Source organism: Leguminivora glycinivorella, chromosome 11 (genome assembly GCF_023078275.1).
Source record: "Leguminivora glycinivorella isolate SPB_JAAS2020 chromosome 11, LegGlyc_1.1, whole genome shotgun sequence".
Classification (NCBI taxonomy): domain Eukaryota; kingdom Metazoa; phylum Arthropoda; class Insecta; order Lepidoptera; family Tortricidae; genus Leguminivora; species Leguminivora glycinivorella.
This window is the reverse complement of record NC_062981.1, coordinates 18,341,603-18,362,712: the sequence shown is the minus strand read 5'-3', so window position 1 is coordinate 18,362,712 and position 21,110 is coordinate 18,341,603. Positions and strand designations below refer to the sequence as shown.

Here is a 21,110-nt window from a genome sequence, read left to right as displayed (position 1 = left end):
TTTTTGAGTTTATCGCGAACACATAGACAGACGCGGCGGAGGACTTTGTTTTATAAGGTGTAGGATAGGATAGGATTATTGATCGCGTATCAGGTGTCAAATCCAGGTACAAAATATGGACTCTTTTATGCGTTGGCACGGAAGCTTTTTATTGGAAATGTAGCTAGGTGAATCTAACATTTTAAAACGTTTAGCGATTTCACCTTTATTTGGGAAGAGGGGTTGTTATAGTGCAAATATCGTTACTCACATGATACACGTGTAAAAAAATAGATTTGATAACTACTGATGATTCACATTCATTATAAATGGAAATAATACTGACAATACCAGTGAGATAGAGTGCGGGTAGATTATATTTATTTGTCTACCCCGAACATTTATATAAATTAATATCGGGTAGTTTTGTGTTGTTTACATCTCCGGTGACACTTTGCTGGGACGTCAGTCTTCCGCGACCACGGCCAGTGCAACCTGGCCGAAACGTTGGGAAAAAAGGTAAAAATAATGTTAATTAATCGCGTTCGACCTGTATGTGACTTTAAATATGAATACCAGTGAGATTTTCGGAACTTATGTGCGAAATGTCATTTGATATTTGCCAGTGGTATGAAGGAAAACATCGTGAGGAAACCGGACAAATCCCAATAAGGCCTAGTTATCCTTCGGTCTGGAAGGTCAGATGGTCGTCGCTTGCGTGGCAAATGCCGGAATAACGCAAGGATGATGATGATGGAAATAATACTGACGCATAGACATAGCCTCTGGATATGATTGGATGGAATTGAAATCTTAAGCTAATCAATTACAGTACGATTAACATCAGTTAACGATTTGGGTTTTATATATACCTTGCTCGCACTTATGCGATCTCGATAAGTGCGGAAGCCGATAATTTTTTTTGTTGTAAGTGTACTTTATTTTTTGATAAATTGACTTTTGTACGAAATTATGTGACGTCATGGTCCACTCATGTTTACATCCTAAATACTTATTAAATATAAATTGGGCCGTGGCATCGCCATCCAGCGAGGAAACGCGGCCAGTCTTATGGGCACATTAGGTACTGGCAGCGACTTGGCAGACATCTGTAGGTACAGTGTAGTCCCCTAGGTTAAGTTAGGTTTAGTTTAGTTTTAATTTGTTTCTATTATTTTGATAATTATGTAATGTTATCCTTTGCTCTATAAACAAAATTGGGTTTAACAATAACTACTCTCCATGTGTTTCTTATAATTATTTGATGTTTTATTTGGTGCATGATATAAAATATACTACTCATACCTTGTACATGCAAGTTCCCTATTCCTATCATTTAAATTCAAGTTTCGCTGCGACCAAACTGTGAATCAGTTGGCGATGCGGCCCGCCAAACTTAAATTACTACGTACCGAGCAAATTCAAAATATCCAGTTCGTTTCAATGAGTTTCTCCAAACTAAAATGAGATATCATTTCAAACTTGCTGATATTCGTCGAAGGAAAACGCGAGGAAATTAACGAAATATGATTTCTATATGCTGCGTAGTATGTTCGCCTTTGTACACGATAACTATACTGTATTTCTATGTCCTAACTTGTCTTATTTACAATAAAGTGTTTATATACATACATACATACATAGTAGAAAGAGCGTATCACACTCTTTGGAAAAACTTTATCTCACCGGTGCGTCCCCATCACATTTAGAAATAGTGCGAAAGGGACGGCCTGACCTCATATCGTTTACCGTGCGACCGTGCTTGCATGCATGGAGTGAGCTCGCCCAGACGAAGGTGCCTATGAAATAAAAAAGACCGTTCACAAACTTTGCACAGTGGCTTTTGTAGTCATAGTAAACAACTTTTATAATGGGACCAATAGCAAAAATGGTTGTTTCATACATTTTCGACTGTCATGATGTCGCTCATTTCTATGGAACAGATACATTTATTTTCGCGATTTCAACATTGGTCTCATAATAAAAGTTCTTGACTATAACCTCAAAAGTCACTATGCAAAGTTCGAACGGTCCTCTTTATTTCACCCTGTATTCACCCTTGATGTTGACGTTGCTAGATTATAATATACTAGCTTTTGCCCGTGGCTTCGCTTGCGTCGTGTTAAATTCGAAAGTTTGCGGAATGCTCAATACAAATTTTCGCCCCTGATTTTACAGAAGTGAGGTGATATAAAGAGACAAAAAGTAGCCTATGTAATTCACCGCTCCTTTTTGCCGTGAAAGACGGACAAGACAGACACACAGACTTTCTCATTTGTAGTAGGATATTAGGTACATTTGTTTCGTTACAAGTAGTAGCAAATACTAGTATTCTACAAAACTGATGATGGATATACTTAGAACCGTTTAGTTTATTGAATTATTCCTTTTGCATTGTTACAGGTGGTAGCAAACGCGCTACTAGGCTGACGGTGGCCACAGCGATCGGCATCTGGTTGCTAGCGGCGATGCTAGCCACGCCGGCGTATGTCGGCTCGTATGTGAGGACCTTCGTCGTCAATCCTACTACACAGGTAAAATAAATAAATAAATAATAAATATTATAGGATATTCTTACACAGATTGACTGAGGCCCACGGTAAGCTCAAGAAGGCTTGTGTTCTCAATTATTTCTCAATTATTTATTTACTCATGCATAAACTTACAGCTAGGGTGCCAAGGCGCTTATGCGGTAGATACAAAATATCATTTTATTGTGTTGTGGGTACTCAGACAACGATATATTTAATATATATATATAAATACTTATATACATAGAAAACATCCATGACTCAGAAACAAATATCTGTGCTCATCACACAAATAAATGCCCTTACCGGGATTCGAACCCGGAACCGCGGCGCAGCAGGCAGGGTCACTACCGACTGCGCCAGACCGGTCGTCAAACAGGTAAAATAATAATATAGTCCTTTGTACAGTTTGTATCATACGCAGGCTGGTTCTAGAGTCACGCGGAGGACCGACCGCGCGGACCTATGTATTATAATAATATAATATAATATTTATTTATTTCATAAAGATAACATTGATCTCATTATTGTTAGTAATCGCTTATAAAATAATGTTAGTACTTAAAAACTAGATTCGATTTCACATTTAATATTATTTTGTTAAATACAGGACAGCACACATGATTTGCAATCATCTTTAGGATGCTGTTTGGGCTGTTCCTCGTTCTGTTCAGTAGTGACGCTGCCTTTTTGCGCAAGATTGCTGCGAATCCGTCAGTACGAGCCACCGCAAACATTGTGGAGGCACTGCAGAACCTAGGCAGACCAATCAGCATCCTAAAGGCGTTGTTGTATTGAATTCTTATTGCATTGTATGACTTTTGGGTATATCTGATCCATAGGCTGCTAGCGTAAAAAGATGAGCAGTATGCTTTGAACAATGCTATTTTAACTGGTTTGGAGCACCTTGCAAACCTACGGACCAGCATATTCGCCCTCACACACAATGCCCTCCGCTCCCTTTCCATGTCGGCATCGTCCTTCAGATCATCAGTTACAATGTGCCCAAGATATTTAAAGTGCGTAACTCTCTTGAGAGCGATGCCGTTTAGATGGACAGGGGGATAATTGTAGGACTCTTATTTCCAGCCTTGAAAACCAGGATTTCACTCTTTTTCCCATTATATAGCAATCCGTGCGAGGAGGCGTAGGACTCACACACTGCTATCAGTTTACGGAGAGCTCTAATAGAGGGGCTCAACAGCACCATGTCATCCGCATAACTGATGTTGTTTAGGCACACGCCATCAACATGGCAGCCGACATGTGTACCGCTGAGCCTCTCAACAAGCTCATTTACGTAGAGGCAAAACAGCAAAGGAGAGCTCAATCCGCCCTGCCGAACCCCGCACTCAAGCCTGTATGAATCCGTCGCCACCCCCGCCCACCTTACACGGTTCTCTTGATGCAAATACCAATGCCTTAAAAGATGAATCAACTCTGGCTGTAATCCTGACCTCCTTAGCTTATCCCATAGGATATCATAGGATACTAGATCGAAAGCCTTCGTGAGGTCCAAAAAACAGGCATAGATAGGCGTTTTCCTGTCTGCATAGTATTTGACAGTGTGTTTTAGACTGAGAATGGCCGCTTCTGTTGACAACCCAGACCGAAAACCGAACTGGGCATCGTGTATTTTTATGCGTGAAGTTAAATACGAGTTTAACACACTGTCAAAAACTTTTGCTACAATATTCGCCAAAGATATAGGCCTGTAATTTGTTCCATCCGAGGCGTCACCTGTTCGATTTTTAATAATTGGCACTACTATGGTCATCATCAATTCAGGCGGTAAATAAGAGTGATTTAGGCACAAGTTGAATAATAAGGCCAACACTCGAGGTAGGTGGACACCAGCATGTCGGAGGTGTTCCACACTTAAACCATCGTGTCCAGGCGACTTGCCCCCATTCATTCGACTAATTGCTACGCGAATGTCTTTAGCGCAAACACACACCGACAGCTTTCCGCCCAATGTACCAGGCTCGTGATCCCCACTCGGTGGACCTAACGGTGAGCTAATTGTAAACTTAGTTCTAAATGAGTTGGCAATTTCCTTTGGATCCAACACTCCATCGACATCGTATTAAATTCAGGAAACGTTTTAGAGTAATGCGGACGGGTCTTCATACAAATTGGCCGTGCTCTGGTCTGTCTGCGTGACACTAACGCCGTGGCTTGCGTGGGCGACGGTCGCGCGACGGCGATGCGACGCATACGAAATCAAACCTTATCGATATGGAAGTAGACGATGCGATGAGACGCGACGGCGACGGTCGCGCGACCGTCGCCCACGCAAGACACGGCGTAAAACTAGCCTTACTTGACGATACAAGAGGGGCCAATTCTTCATACAAACGCTCTCGACTATTTCCCTCCCTGGTTTTTGAAAATAGAGCAATGATTTTTTTATTATAATTTTTATCTGTGTCGGACCATTTTGATTTTTTTGATATTCTGATTTTAAAGACGCTAGAGCCCATCCTAAATTTCTAAAAACGGTGTTATTGATTATGGCGTAAAACAAACTATTCAAAATTGGTGACAATTAATTAGCCAAAAAAACTAAACGGTCCGACACAGATTATTTCATTGTTATTCAGATTCTCAAATTTTGTTACGATTGATTAAGTTTTGAAGGAGGAAACAGTCGAGAGCGGAGCCTCGATTTTAAAGATTTTTTTGCAATATCTTTTAACTGAGTTGTTCTTAATGAAAATATTTTTTATCAATAAATCTAGTTCATGATACTAGTATATAACTAAAATTCCCAAATTGAAAGGGGGGGCTCCTTTCTATTTTAGCGTTTTCGCTCCTGTAGCGTCTGAACGTCGTGGCTTGAGCATTTCTTTTTTTTTGCCAATATTTTTTTTTTATTGTTTTAGGGAATTTTAGGTCAATTGTACTTAGAATCACGAGTACTTTCAATCTCACTGGGAGACAAAAAATGTCTCAGAATTTCCATACACTTTTTTCTCTTTTGTTACCCCATACAACATGTACGGAAAATGATAACAAAATAAGAAAAAATTGTATGGGACATTTTTTTTATCTACCAGGATTGAAAAGGCTAGTAATTCTGAGTAGAAATAGCATATTTTTTTTTCAAAAATATTACACTTCATAAAAGTGGCAAAAAAAAAGAAATGCTCGCTTGCGTGGACGACTGTCCTATTGCGCGTTCGCCGCCGTCGCGTTTCAACGCAACTCTTATCAACCATGGTTCATCGACGTCGCCTGCCTAGACTAGATACTTCAATAGAGATCGAAGGTTTGATCTCGTCGCGCCGCGTCGCGTATTTGGCGACCCAAAATGTGTCACAGCCTCCACGTCTGCTCACCACTGGATCCTGTCTGTAATTTCTCTCCAGTTTCCAATTTATAGCTCCTGCAGATCTGAAGAGTTTGTACTTATTGCAGAATCCTTTAGATGACGGGTATGTGACGTCATCATGGCACTATTTTACCAAAACAACAATACTGACAAATTACGACTTGGTTACCAAAACTCAAATAATTCTCATAAAGTTGGATAGAACAACCCGGCTGTCCAAAATCAAAACCTAGCAAGGGACATTTTTTGTCAAAATACGTTTTTTTAAGATAAAGATAAGATAAAGATAAAAATCATTTATTGTATAAACCATTCTACATATGGCGCCTTAACCTACGTTACAAGAACAACTTACTCTCTAAACATTTAAGGTACTAGATACTGATTACACCTAAAACCAGTTACACAAAGATAAACGCAAAAATAGATGGTTTTAATCAATCAGCCTCAAATTTTGAGCTGCGTCTAATGCAAAAACACCTGTATTTCTATCTCAATTAGGATCAAAGTTACGGAACCCTCTAAACCTAGCAAGTGCATATCTTACATGCAAATATCAAAATCAAAATCCTAGTAAGTAATTTTTTCAAGTCCAAAAACCTAGTAAGTGCATGCTATACTAGGTTTCTGAGTTTGTAAACGGAACATACTAGGTTTTTGAATATGGAATTGTCCCATACTAGGTTTTAAATTTAAAAAATTGCCGAAGGGTTGAACAAGGAATTCAAATATAACAATAAATAAAACATAGCAAGTCAGTAATGAGTGAAGTTTGAATTCAAACGGTCGCCGTTCCCGCGCCCCCGCCCGCGTTTGTTCCGTTCAGGATCCGAATTTAGGGAACGAGTTTCAACCTGGCCTCGTAGCCGAATGGCATTTCTCCGACGCCAAACGAAAGCGATACGCCGCTGGCTCTGTCGCGCCAATACGCAAGCGCGATAGAGATAGATATCTACTAGCGCTTCGTTTCGTGAGCGTTTCGTGAGCGATTGTGCCATTCGGCTAGCCACCCTGGCCCCGTAGCCGAATGGCATTTCTCCGACGCCAAACGAAAGCGATACGCCGCTGGCTCTGTCGCGCCAATACGCAAGCGCGATAGAGATAGATATCTACTAGCGCTTCGTTTCGTGAGCGTTTCGTGAGCGATTGTGCCATTCGGCTAGCCACCCTGAAGTTTCTAGTTTGTCGTACTTTGCGCTGCTGCGCGGACGCATGATGAATAAAAGTGATCAATGGAGACGAATTTTAGCAGCTGCTTTTAGATAATCATTCTCATTATGTTCGTTGTTTTAGCCCGTGATATTATACTTATTTAATATTGTGTAGCGATCGCAAAAGTGTTTGTGGTGCTGAATTGTGGTTTTTTATTTGTGATGTTTTAATGGGGCTTGGATCGAAGTATTAACATTCGGAATGCTTTTTAACATTATTTTTGCGATCTATTTTACGTAACTAGGTACCTACTTAACCTACTTATATATATTTGACGATGGGAGCAACTTAAAATAGTTCTAACAATTATGCCTTTCCAATCTACCTAAAGGAATAACTGCCAGTAGTACCTAGTGCTTGTAACAGGTTGTTGATGTGCAGTATATGGCGTGTGTTACATATGAAACTATCGTGTTAAAAAAAGGACACTCTAGTTGCAAAATTAGTGCCTTTAATGCCAGAAACAAGGCGTGATTTTTGGAGTCGATTGCCAATTAATGACCTTTCGGATGATCTTTAAACTGGAGGCGAATAGGCTACTAGACTCATATCTAATTTGGCGCAATAATTAATTATCTTCTGTAATATTTTGGGTACCTATTAAATGTGTACGATGTCTACGTATTTTTAATTCAAAAATGTGAATAAATTTTTTTTGGCCACCGAAAGCTCTGTCGGCCGTGTATTGACCTCATAGAATTCATGTCAAATCAATCGCTGACATTACATAATACCTTTATGCCTCGTACTTAAATTGTCAGAAAGTGTTGTTTTCGCACTGAATTACTTTATTCACAGAAAATTTATAGATGACATGGCTGATGTTGTTTTTGCCTGAAATATTACGTAAACGTATTTTTTTTAAATATTTTTTTGCGGTTTATAAGCCATAATAAAATAAAGTGATATTTTTTTCCGTTAATTGGATAGTAAGTAATGCTATAAGATAAACTATAAAAAGGGTCAAGTAGCCTATTGTTTACCCGATGACTGATTTTTGTTTTATGCATAAAATTTAATTAATTGTCTAATAATGTTGCCTTTTGTTATTATGATCCCATCAAACAAATATTATAATGTGATCAGACATGAAACGAAATTTTGATATTTGCTAGTCCCTTTTCGGTGAAGGAAAAAACGTGAGGAAACCGGACTAAGTCCAATAAGGCCTACTTACCCTTCGGGTTGGAAGGTAAGATGGCAGCCGCATTTGTAAAAACTAGTTCCTACGCCAAATCTTGCGATTAGTTGTCAAAGTGGACCTCAGGCTCTTATGAGCCGTGGCAAATCCCGTGGCAAATGCCGGGATAATGCGAAAATTAACCATTTAAAATACTTAGTAAGACCACTTGCTAGCTTTTTGTTTTGTAATTGACGAAACAATACTATTATTTTTTTGTAATTAATTGTTAGTAAGGCACATAAAAGTTCTAAATAGACACATACATTTAGTTTCAACAGTTTGTCTTGTAAAGCAAGTTATACTTCTTTATATAAAACCAAGTCTTGTGAGAAAAAGGTCTTAGGTACTAATTTTTTTTAACAAAATCTTTGTTTGCCTCTCCTGTAAAATTTCGGTAAATGCACTTGCTAGGCTTTGATTTTGGACAGCCGAACCGGTACTAAAGTACGGATTGAAGATCAAGTAGAGTAGCTGTATCTCTTTCAGTGAGAGTGTACAGGATGACATAAAGTTATTTAGATCCTGCTTAATACACTCGGTCTTTATTTTTTCTATATCTATGGTTTGTTTTTCTTCTTTAGTTTGTACAAAATTAGTACTTAGGTTCTCTCAATTCCTTCTCATATACCTTTAGAACGAAAGTGACCTAACGCTCAAACAAATTGCTTTTGAGTTGTGGCAGTTTCCTTCTAAAATTGCGTATGGTCATATTATGTATTCTGTGGTATGGTTATGATTTCAAACCGACGGGCGGGCGGTTTTCCAAGAATTACTAATTATTAATATTAAATATTATACACCTGTATTTGTGGAGAAAATTCTTCTTTGTATGACGTTTTTGATATCATTCCATAAAAAATATGGGTAATATGAAGTATTTGATGAATACAAAACCAAGTGGCACGTGATAGCTATTAACATTGAGAACCCTGGAGATAATAAAGAGCACGTGTAAAGTGGTTGTGTTTGATGTTTTATTCAGAAACTCTATTTATAGGTATTTAAAATAAATTTAAAAAAATATACTTTCAATTTGTAGAGGTTAACAATGTTCATAACTATTCCTTTCATATCGATAGCATAAGTAGTTCTCGAGATATTAAGGAATGTGACAGACGGACAGACAGACAGACACATATAGACAGACGGACAGAGCGGCACCATAAGGGTTCCTTTTGTACCTTTTTGGAACGGAACGGAACCCTAAAAACGTAAACAAATAATTTGTACATTTTGTAGGTTACAATCTTCGTCGACCCACCAAATATAAAATCAAGCGGATCTGTCACTGAGCGAGCTGGCTAAACTTGATTGAAGTGATGGTAGCTCAGAGGCCGCATCCATGGCAGTAATTTTCCACCTTTGCTGCTAAGCCGTGGTCCTTAGGTTCGAATCCCGGTGAGGGCATTATTTGTGTGATGAGCACGGATATTTGTTCTTGAGTCATGGATGTTTTCTATCTGTTCATAAGTATTTGTATAAGTACCTACTGTATACTGGATGAGACTAGCTCAGGACCGGGACAAGTGGCGTACTAGAAGAGAGGCCTGAGCAATAAAATTCCCGTTAAGTTTGTACATTCGGATCACGTCTCCGATTTAGATAAAAATTGGTAGGCTGATAGAGTCCATAATGCTGAGCTAAATCCGCTAGGTTTCCCAAAATGTCCTATGTAGTTTGTATGAAACCTTCTTTTTTTGTTACCAGATTTCTATACATTTTCGGTAACAAAAAAGGAAAGTTTCATACAATCAACCTAGGACATTTTGAGAAATCTAGTGGATCTTGCTCAGGATCATGGACTCTACCCATATAACCATAATCAGTCGTCGTTCCTACGCAAATCGTCCTATTTTGTGTACACACAGGTCTTCGGGTCTCAATGCTTAGTCGCAGTACGGTCGACGTTTAGTCGAGGCGACCCAAATGGGGACGATTGGTAACAGGCACAAATGGTCACAGAAGAGTGCACTACGCGCGCACATATTGTTACCGTTTGGCGACCATTTTCCCAAAATCATTCGTTCATTTCATTCTTTTCAAATGGTGACTGTCAGAGACGTCATGAAAAGTAAAAAAGAAATAAAATCATTTGACATTAAAATGTAATGGCGTAAGAATTTGTTAAAAGTAAATATTGTTTGCATTTGTATTATAATGTGGGCTAATTACCATGGCCAATTAAATTGGTCGAGTGATGTCATAAAATAAGTCTAAATTTATCAACGCGCCATCAATTTACCTCCGTTTAACCAGCAATAATATTATTAACTACTCGGTGTTTGTGTACATATTATATTGATTGGTGAAGTTTTAGTGCTTCGGTGCATATACTATACTGAAATAATAAAAATAATGCCTATAAAACCAATAAAGTTGTTAAAATATGGATTAAGACTGGGTAATATTCTATGTAAAAAACAGTCGACAAACGGTCACCAAAACGGTCGCAAAATGGTCGTAGCGTACACGCGTGACCGAAGGCAGTGAATATTGATTGGATTTACAAAATGGCCTCTTGTATTCATTTTTTCCAGGTATCCTCAAACTTTATAAACAATTAAATATGCCGTCGTACTCAGTTGTCCTCACTGAAGAAGATTTAAAAAATTGTAACGTGCGTACCGAGGTGCTGGGTTGTAAAGGATCGGGGATCATATTATTATGGTCTTCTATAGAGCAACTAGTATTTTGCGGCATTTCACAATTGACACTTGTTGAAGTAGTCGTCATTAATTTTATTTATTTTATTTTTTATTTTATTTCAAATATATTATGTTACACAGTATGACAGTAAAACCAAAGCACTGAGTAACTAAAAAAATACATAAGAGCATAAAAAATAAACACATAAAAGTAAGAAACGTCATCTAGATTTAGGTGACAACGTAACGTCGAGGCTTCGTTGCGTCGTCTGTCCGGGCGTAGAATTCGGCAGGTTGCCCCGGAACCGTCGAAGGACTACACCCTTCGGCCAGAAGTCTGCACTCGCGATGGTGTCCTGCAGCGGCCTCGGCACGCGTACAACAAACGAGCTGAAGTGCACGTAGCGGCGCGACTGCAGCTGCTGCACCCTCAGCATTAATATTACTATCAACATTAATTTCAGCTTTTGTCAAGATTTTTGTAGAGATAAGTGTCCACAAATTTGTAATGTTAAAGAGACATAAATAAAACGTAGTAGTGTAAGGGCAAAAGTCGATATTCGGATCGAACCATAATACGACCGTTAGATAGGTAATAACCCAGGTAGAATGAATGAGACAACATATGTATAAAGCATGAATGTGCGAGTGAGACGAACCTATACAATAAAGAACACTTCCGACATGTCGTTGTTTCATTGAACATCACCTTACAGTAGAGTAAATAATTTGGCTTTTTTTTGTAACCCAAACAAAATACTTGTAGATACAAGTGCGGAAAAGAGGAAAATCAATAGAAGTAGCGATCAATTAATACACGAACGAAGGGAGTGTTTTAAATCTGCACTACTGCGTGAAAAAAAAACAGCATCTCTACTGAAAAAAACTATTATTGCGCAACAGAAGAACCCAATACATTTATGAAAACTGCGTCACAAATACTAAGTAGTAACTACCAGCATTCATAACAATATAATATACGTCGATTTTCATTAATATTACTATCAACATTAATTTCAGCGATCTGAACTTCTGTGTCATGTCTGCCTAAAAATAATTAAGGTTAGAATAATACTACGTTATGTATAGGAATTTACTCTAGCATGCACGTCATGAGACATCTATTAATATCACAGTAAATACTCTATTTCATTTGATACCTACTTTTATTGTGTAAAGCAATACTACACATCTTTTTTATCAATAAGATTTAAAAATTATATGTCTAATACATAACTTTAAAGTGCTTATTTACTTGAATTATCGTTCTGTACTTTTCTTAACTTTCCTACATTTCTATAAAATGTCGAAGTATACTTAAATAGTCGTCGTCGTTTATTATTATTTAATTCGCTCATATTTAAATAATTCAAAGCAACCAGTCCACAACTTCACAAGACAGTTTGAGAAACCTTCGTATTTCAGATTGTCATTTGCGGATACAGTGGTTTAGGAGCAGTTCGGTAATCAGACCTACACATGTGTGTACAAATTCTGTCAACACACTGACAATGACAGCCACAAATTCGTCCACATGTTGTTACCGTTATGTGTGCATACGTCGACTAATAAAGTGTCATTAAAATAATTCTGACAGTGACATTGACAGCCACAAATTCGTACACATTTTGTTACTGTAACAAGTGCACACGCCGACTACATTTTATTATTGTATCAATACGGTCGCATTGTTTGCACGACATTACCACGCGTTATGTCACATTTGACAGTTAGTTACTGATTTGAAGATTTTGCGACCGAAATGGTTGTATGGGTATTAGCCTACCAATTTTTATCCAAATCGGAGACGTGATCCAAGTAAACAAACCTAACGGGAATTGCTCGCCTAAGCTCAACAGTGGGCGATAAAGAGCTGATATGATGATGATGATGATGATGATGACACATATATTATAAATCATTATCTGAATACCCACAACACAAGCCTTCTTGAGTTTACCGTGGGACTCGCTCAATCTACATACCTACATGCCCTATAATATTTATTGATTTATTTTGTACATATAGACCGTCAACCAAATCTTGTCACTAGAAAAATGCGGCAAATTTGAAAAATCGCGGGCTAGCAATACTAGTTTTGAAAATCGGTGGAAATTCGCGTGTCATTTGTATCTTATCTGTGGAAATCTCCACCCTACCAAAAAGAGAAATAACTAGCACATATCCGTCCCTTTTTAATACATTATCTAATTCGTAAGGAAGGAGCGAGCCCCTTGAAAAAAATATATCTGTGGCTGTTCGACGTACATTGCTGGTTTTTGTTCCTTTCATAGGGATACCATACTTTAGTTTGATGTACATTGCTACTGCCAAAATTTGGTTGACAGGCTATAGTTTCACCACACCTCGGACACTGGCGATCAAATATATGAAAGAGGCGCGTTCCTAGCACACAGTCTAAGCTCGTGTAGGTGAACGCGTACTATGCTTGTATGAGTGTAATATGACAGGTCGACTGATCGCGATTTTGACAGGCGGTAACTGTGAGGTAGCCGAGAGGGGGTAGGCGGCACTTTCAGCGGGGAGCGGGAGTGGCCATACTGTACGATAGTATTATCTATCTCTTTATGACTTTATGCTGTGGTTTCACAGTGCCATATTGTAAACTGTAATGCTGTGTTACTTTTCGATTAAATAAATAAATTGTCCTCCTGAAGACACCTGGGTACGTAGCCGAATGGCACAAACGCTCACGAAACGAAACGCTCGTAGATATCTATCTCTATCGCTCTTGTGTATTGGCGCGACAGAGCCAGACTACCTTTCGTGGCGTTTCGTTCGTTTCGCGTCGCAGAAATGCCATTTGGTTACGACACCTGGTGTAATGCTCATGACATGATCGCTCCTTGAAAAACATAGTGTCATGAAATGAAAAACGTCTTTTTTGGGTACAATGGTTTAAAGTTTTGAAATTTTTGAATTGTCAAAAATTGCCATTTTTACAACAAACTTGTAATTTTTTGGCAGATCTTGTTAGTTTTGTGACTAAACTTGATAGGTATAATAGTAAATTGTATTTTTTTTATTTTGTTTCTAAGATAATTAAGCTTAAACAAAATGGTAGTGACACTTTTCCATTTATTTTTGTTTAGGGACACATGACAATTTTATATCTTCGTTTTACTTTGTGGAAAAATGACACTATAGCCATTTTTTTATGAAATTTACCTATTATTTCAATGAATAATTAGCAATCAAACCACCTTTTATGTATATACATTAAAATTTACTGAATTAAATGACATTCGGTCTCAAACCCTGTATCTATTTAGCATTACTGCCCTTAACAACTAGTGTAAACACTCCTGGCTTGCCCTCTTAAACAATAAAATATAACTAAAAAAATATTAGAAACAAAAATCACTTTTAGTCTTGACATTTGCGTTAGTAATACAACATTTATTTTAATATCCATAAAATTCATGACATTTTATACAAAAAATTAAAATTGTCAGGAAAAAGTAACCAAAGTGCATTCATTAAAATTAAAAAAAATCAAACGCAATAAAATCAACAAATATCGAAAAAAATTACTTAAAATTAACCTTAAAACCCAGTGTTCCTCCCTCTGGCCCTTCCTGTAGCTTCCATGCGATCAGTTATGGACGATCAGTGTTACGATCAGTTTTTGAGGAATATTTTCCCATTCCTCAATAACTACGGCTTCCAGCTCGTTGACGGTGGCTGGAGCAGGATCCCGTGACCAAACAAGCCGTTTTAACTCATCCCAGAGATGTTCGATGGGGTTCAGGTCGGGGCTCGTTGCTGCCACTTCATTACGGTGCATTCCGACCTCATGCATCAGGGAGTCCCGCACTATCAAGGCAGTATGGCAACGGGCGTAGACGTGCATGAATTGGAAATCAGGTCCAAAAAACTCAGCGTACGAGACCATACGTTCTTCTAAGATCTCCATAATGTAACTGCCTGCAGTTAAGGATCCGTTTTGCCGTCGATGGAAATGCCGCCCCAGAACATGCACGAGCCGCTCCCGTAACTGACTGTTTCTTCGGTGAAGACTGGTGTAACCTGCTCTCCTTGACTCCTGTACACCCTTTTGCGTTATAGTTGGTGTAAATGATCTCCTTCGTCTCGTTGGGGAACAAAACTTTCCTCTATTGCTGCAACGTCCAATCCTTAAGCCTTATAGCAATTCGATTGGGGTATTGGCTCTGGCTTCAATTGGTAGCCTCTGTCAGCTCTTCGGGGTAACATTTTCTTCTCCCTCAATCTTCTTCTGATCATGGAGACACTCACTACAGTCCTTCGAGCTGCTCTAAGCAGTATCTGCAGCTCAGGAGCGATAAGAAAGCGGTTCCGCAAAGAGGCCGATACAATGTACCGGTCGTCTCTAGCGGTGGTGCAGCGTCTTCTCTCAGATCCTGGCCTCCTGATGTAGCTACTGGTCTCCAGAAACCGCAACAAGACTCGTCGCACCCGGAAACGGATTATGCTTAGGCGTTCAGCAACTTGCTATTGCCGTAGTCCGTTTAGGAGCAGTACCACCACTTGAGCTGCTTTTTCTGGTGTTTTACCCCTATTGCCTTCAAGGCTTTTTTTTCTGCAGGCGTTCGTCCTCGGTGACTTTTGGAGTGCAAAAGATCCACATGACACCTTTACAGCTCCTTCTAAAACCGTCTAGGGTAGCACACCTAGAGTCCCATTAAAATCGCATCAATACCTTTTTTTTTTAAACCACGGCAGATTGGCGATTATTGTTTTTAAGAAAGTTGTACACCTTTTCTCTTAAAGGGCTTTAATTGTACTTTGAAATGATACAAATATTGATAGATTACAGTCAATAAGGTTAGAGATATTTTTGCTTGAAACGATTTTGCGCGAGGTGCGATTTTTTTTTGACGACGTGGTATACCCTAACTTATGCGAAGTTTAGTCGGCCGCTTGAAATGTGCATGCTCGTGGCGATGTAGCAAATAGGTGATCTGTAGATGCTGGTGTGTTTATACTATTGATGATTGCTTTGAATTTTTGAGCCTTGAATATCGTTGAGCCATTTTTTACTGTAACAAACAAATATACTTATTTATGGCTAATAATTTAGTTATATTAATGCACAAGAAATTTATCCACTAGCAATCATAGTTTTTAAATTGTATCTTAAATTAGTAATTGTGTCTTGTAGATCACAAAAATAGCAATTACTTCGTAAAAAATAATTATACAAAAAATAACTTTCATTTTTATTAGCGCTGTTTATAGGTATTTTACAAAAAAATAGAGTAAAATGTCTTTTTCATAGAATTTTATCAAAATTGTGTAGGTTTATGTGCTAAACTTAAATGGAACAATGGTATTAAACGTAATATGTCTAGAAGGTAATTAATCATTAACTGTTTTGTAATTTTAATTACCGCAAAGCATGACATAAAACTTAAAGTGACAATAATCAGTCAACGCGCTTAAAGCTACCATTACCAGTTAAAGAGGCTTTAAACTCATAACAGCGGTATTCCATTGCTTTGCAAGCGTAATTATGGTAATTCATACAATCAAAAATGACACTAAACAGATAATGACGATTCATTCATGCAAATTCTTTTTAGCGAGTTAAGACCATAACGTCATTTTAAGTAAAAGTACAGTACAACTTTATTTTTAACCTGCATTAAGCCTAATAGTTTAAAGCCAAACCGTCATTACGTGCACAGTGTCACTATACCTATCTCAAAACGTTTAGAATTGTTAAAGTTCAAAGTGACACTTTAAGGATTGATACAATGTTCCATAAGAAAATTGTCATACATACCATTCAATCTCGCGGAACACCGTCACTAAACACAAAATGACAACTTTCGTCTTACAGTTCACTACATTTTGATCGGCGTCCAGGTCATTAATGCAAACATGACATTGTTCCCGTCCCCCACGCGTCTATTCCCACTATTCGCCATAGTGACATTAGCGCCCCCTGTCGCTTGTAAGCGAGCTAATTCGATAGGTGTCTTTGCATTGCGTTCGTTATGAACGCGCGACCTAGATGGCGTTGTTAACTAAAAACCTATGTTTTTTGGATAGTGTCACTATGTTTTTCAAGGAGCGAATGTGTTCCGTATTTCTCAGACCAGTATTTCCCTCGGGTCTAGAATAATATCAAGCTTACACCTGGCTAGATACTGGATTCCTGGGATGACCCAACAGACTAGAAAAAGTAATTTTACACAGTCACAGATGACAAAAAGTAATTTTATGTCGCAAAAGTTAGCCACAAATAAATAGGACAGGAGGATAGGAGGCATGTCGCTGTCATTCATATAATGTGAGAGAAAGAAAAAAATATCTTCTCCCTCTCACGTATGAAATTCTTTATAATATGTGCAACGGACTATAAAGGTGGCGCCATCTGTCATAATCTTTGAGTGTGTTTCCTCATTGTGTTTAATGGGCGGATATACACCGTGTTTTTTTTGTTTTCCGTTAAATTCGACACGCAGTTAGATTCATAATCAGGAACCATCGTGTATATCGCTTTTTGTTAAATTCGAAAAAAATATTTTTTTTTTCGTTTCCATACATAATAAATGGATTAATTAGTGTAAGAGTACCTTAATCATAACATTAAAGTCATTGTCAAGTGTCTGACGGCACATGTCAAAACAAATAACATTAGGAAGTGATAAGGTATGCCACACACGTGTTCAGTAATTAAATTAATTTATTTAATAATTCGATAACCGTAAGAGTTAAGAGGATAGTTTCTTAGAGAAATTGATTGTATTTGAACAAAAGAATCTTCTCTTAAAGTTAACGGAATTCAATAGAAAGAGGGTGTACCTAATTATTGTGTAGCTACATAAATCAAGTAGGTAAAGCAAAAATTAAATTCTTCATACTTATTGATAATAACATTAAAGGTAGCAACAGGCGGTCTTCTGTAAGCGACCACTTTACCTTAGGGAAGCAGGGTGGCAGGATATAATTTAAATTTTGTAATAGATCTAGTGATCTAACTTATTAAAGGTAGCTCTTACTTATTCGAATATTTCGCTTGCTCGTGTATATTGGCACGTGCGGGCCTTGTAAAACAAATAACTATTATTGAAGTCTGAATATCCGGATAGCAAGAACGATACAATACCTACTGGACTGACAAAGCCCATACAAAAAACCCCTTAAATGCATGGGTTTTTTAGGCTTAAAACTAGATGGCGCTCTTCGCAGCCTGGAAATGGCCAAAATCATATTTTCCCCAAATATGCGTGTTTTTATGTTTTATAAGAAAAAAGGACATATTTCTTTATTTTAATATCATCATATCATGTCAATACACATTTTGAAAAAAAAAAAAAACAAATTGCAGGCATCATCAATGTAGTGATAATAGTATTTAATAGATGGCGCTAAAAAATTGAGGTACGATTCTTAGTATGAAGATTGGAAATCCATATAATTATACTAATTTATACTAATATTATAAATGGGAAAGTGTGTGTGTCTGTTTGTTTGTCCCTCTTTCACGGCAAAACGGAGCGACGAATTGACGTGATTCTTTAAGTGGAAATATTTGAAGGGATGGAGAGTGACATAGGCTACTTTTTGTCTCTTTTTAACTCGAGCGAAGCCGCGGGCAAAAGCTAGCCCTATATAAGTTGACTGGTAGAGAATGCCTTAAAGCATTAAGTCCGCCTTTTGTACTGCAAGATTTTCTTTTGTGCAATAAAGATTAAATAAATAAATAAATAAATAAATCATTCATTTTTAACTTCTGATTAGCAGAAACGTCTGCAATCGATGCCACTAGGCTTAGAATAAATTTAAAAGTGGAAAATGTCTGCCTTGGGTGAGACTTGAACTCACGGCCTCTGGATCGATACTCCAGCGCTCTGCCAACTGAGCCACCAAGACTTCAACCAAGCCAGCGAAATTTTCCACTACTAAGGTCAATGGGACCCGTAGCGACATCTACCGTAAGAGTGTTAAACTTCTTAAACGGCAACCCGGAGTATATTGACCTTAGTAGTGGAAAATTTCGCTGGCTTGGTTGAAGTCTTGGTGGCTCAGTTGGCAGAGCGCTGGAGTATCGATCCAGAGGCCGTGAGTTCAAGTCTCACCCAAGGCAGACATTTTCCACTTTTAAATTTAAATCATTCATGCCAGATAGTGATAAAATTACATTGTTTTAAATTGTACATGCGAGTTCAATGAAAACCGGGACTGCAAAGTAAACAGCGCTTGTGAAAACACAATCTGGCCGTTTTTACTGTTTTTTCATTAATACGACCGATTCAAACGCTAAGAATCGTCAAGTGTAACGCCGTGTCTTGCGTGGGCGACAGTTGCGCGACCATCGCGCGACTGTCGCCCACGCAAGCCACGGCGTAAGCTATCAAATACCTATACAGGGTATAAACCTAATACGGGCGAACCTCTTAAAAGTGGTGAGTATAGGACATCAAAAATGGAATTAGATAACTTTTACTTAAAATTGAAATATTTTTTTTATCCAATACAAATTAATTTGGCCCGCAACGTAATGCAAACACACTCGCGTTTAACGCTCGTTGACAATTGTCATTGATTGTCATCGCAACCACGTTTACAGTACATTGCTGCTGGAAAATTTTTCAACAATTCATTATGGGGTGAAAATTAAGAGTAACTCAAAAACACTTCTTAATTAATGATAACAATATTGAATTATATGCCTGGTTTCATTTATCGCCCTTATTAGGTTTACGCGCTGTATAACTTCGTCATATAACATTTGAACAATAATTGATTGGCTATAATGCTATCGCAACTTAATGAACGCTTGTGAATTCCGAAACTGTCAAAGGAGCAGAAACTCAAAATGATTTGTGGCAAAGGGACGTAACTCCATGAAAAATAACTGCTAGAGTCATCTAGCGACAGCCAAGCAATTCACGTAGTCCATTACACAATTGACTTAGACCGTAGCCCTCTAGAATACTCTATTCTCTTTGAAGCTATTGATACGATATTTATTGGTGGTCTAGCGGTAAAAGCGTGCGAGAGTCAATCCGGAGGTCACGGGTTCGAACTCCGGCTCGTACCAATGTGTTTTTCGGAACTTATGTGCGAAATGTCATTTGATATTTTATCAGTCGCTTTTCGGTGACGGAAAACATCGTGAAGAAACCGGACTTTCTAATAAGGCATAGTCACCCTTCGGGTTGGAAGGTCAGATGGCAGTCGTTTTCGTAAAAACTAGTGCCTACGCCTCACCATTCACTTGCATTCGTTTCATACATATCAACTTTCACACAGTCAGTCCCTTATTTGCCAAAAGTGGCACTGAAGCTTTAGTAGTTTCATGTGCTCTGCCTACCCCTTTATGGGATACAGGCGTGATTGTATGTATGTATGTATGTATTGAATATGTCTCACGAAAGTTTAACGTGTATTTGACGTAATCTAAAGGTTTGAACCGGGTCGATAGTAGCTGTTAAATTAACGACTACAATAATAAGGTTCCAGCGCTCGTATTTGCAAACATTTGAGCTCATAAAAGTTTTATTACCGATTGGATCGTGGTAAAGGTCAAATAGCACGTTATAATTGGTTATTTTGGGTGTTTGACTAGAAAAACGAGGTACATTTTTTTTCGTTATAAGAAAAGAGAACTTACAGTAAAGTTTTGTACTATTCATTTATATATTATTTTGTTGTTGTATTTAATGTAGGATAGATTGGATTAACCACTACATATATACACGGTGCAACATGAGGACACCGAATAGTTTTAATGGTGTATTTTTGATCACATTTTATAACTTTTAGCACACCTCGGACATTGGCGATCAAATATATTGAAAGAGGCACATTCCTAGCACACAGTCTGAGCTATTGTAGGTGAACGCGTACTATGCTTGTATGAGTGAAATATGACAATGACAATGGTCGACTGTTCGTGTTTTTGACAGGCGGTAACTGTGAGGTAACCGAGAGGGGGTGGGCGGCACTTTCAGCGGGGAGCGGGAGTGGCCATACTGTACGATAGTACTCTTTATTATACTGTGCTTTTAGTACAGACATTTCTGCAAATTGGTTTATTTCTTGTCAGATTGAAACTTCAGAGGGCCATCTAAACTGAGCACCAAATAACTAGAAGAAAAATATGGACCATACTTATTTTTAAACATACATACATACACACAACATACAATCACGCCTGTGTCCCATGAAGGGGTAGGCAGAGCACATGAAACTACTCAGGTTTCAGTGCC

The 21,110-nt window shown here is 38.1% G+C and overlaps 1 protein-coding gene across 1 annotated transcript in view; it reads left to right on the top strand.

The window, feature by feature from the left end:
* The window catches only part of LOC125230967 (neuropeptide CCHamide-1 receptor-like), a 380,354-nt gene that overhangs the window by 300,199 nt on the left and 59,045 nt on the right, over positions 1-21,110 (top strand). The window contains exon 4 of the mRNA XM_048136285.1: positions 2,383-2,513. Within this exon, the coding sequence (XP_047992242.1) occupies positions 2,383-2,513 (131 nt within the window). The remainder of the gene's footprint in view (positions 1-2,382; positions 2,514-21,110) is intronic.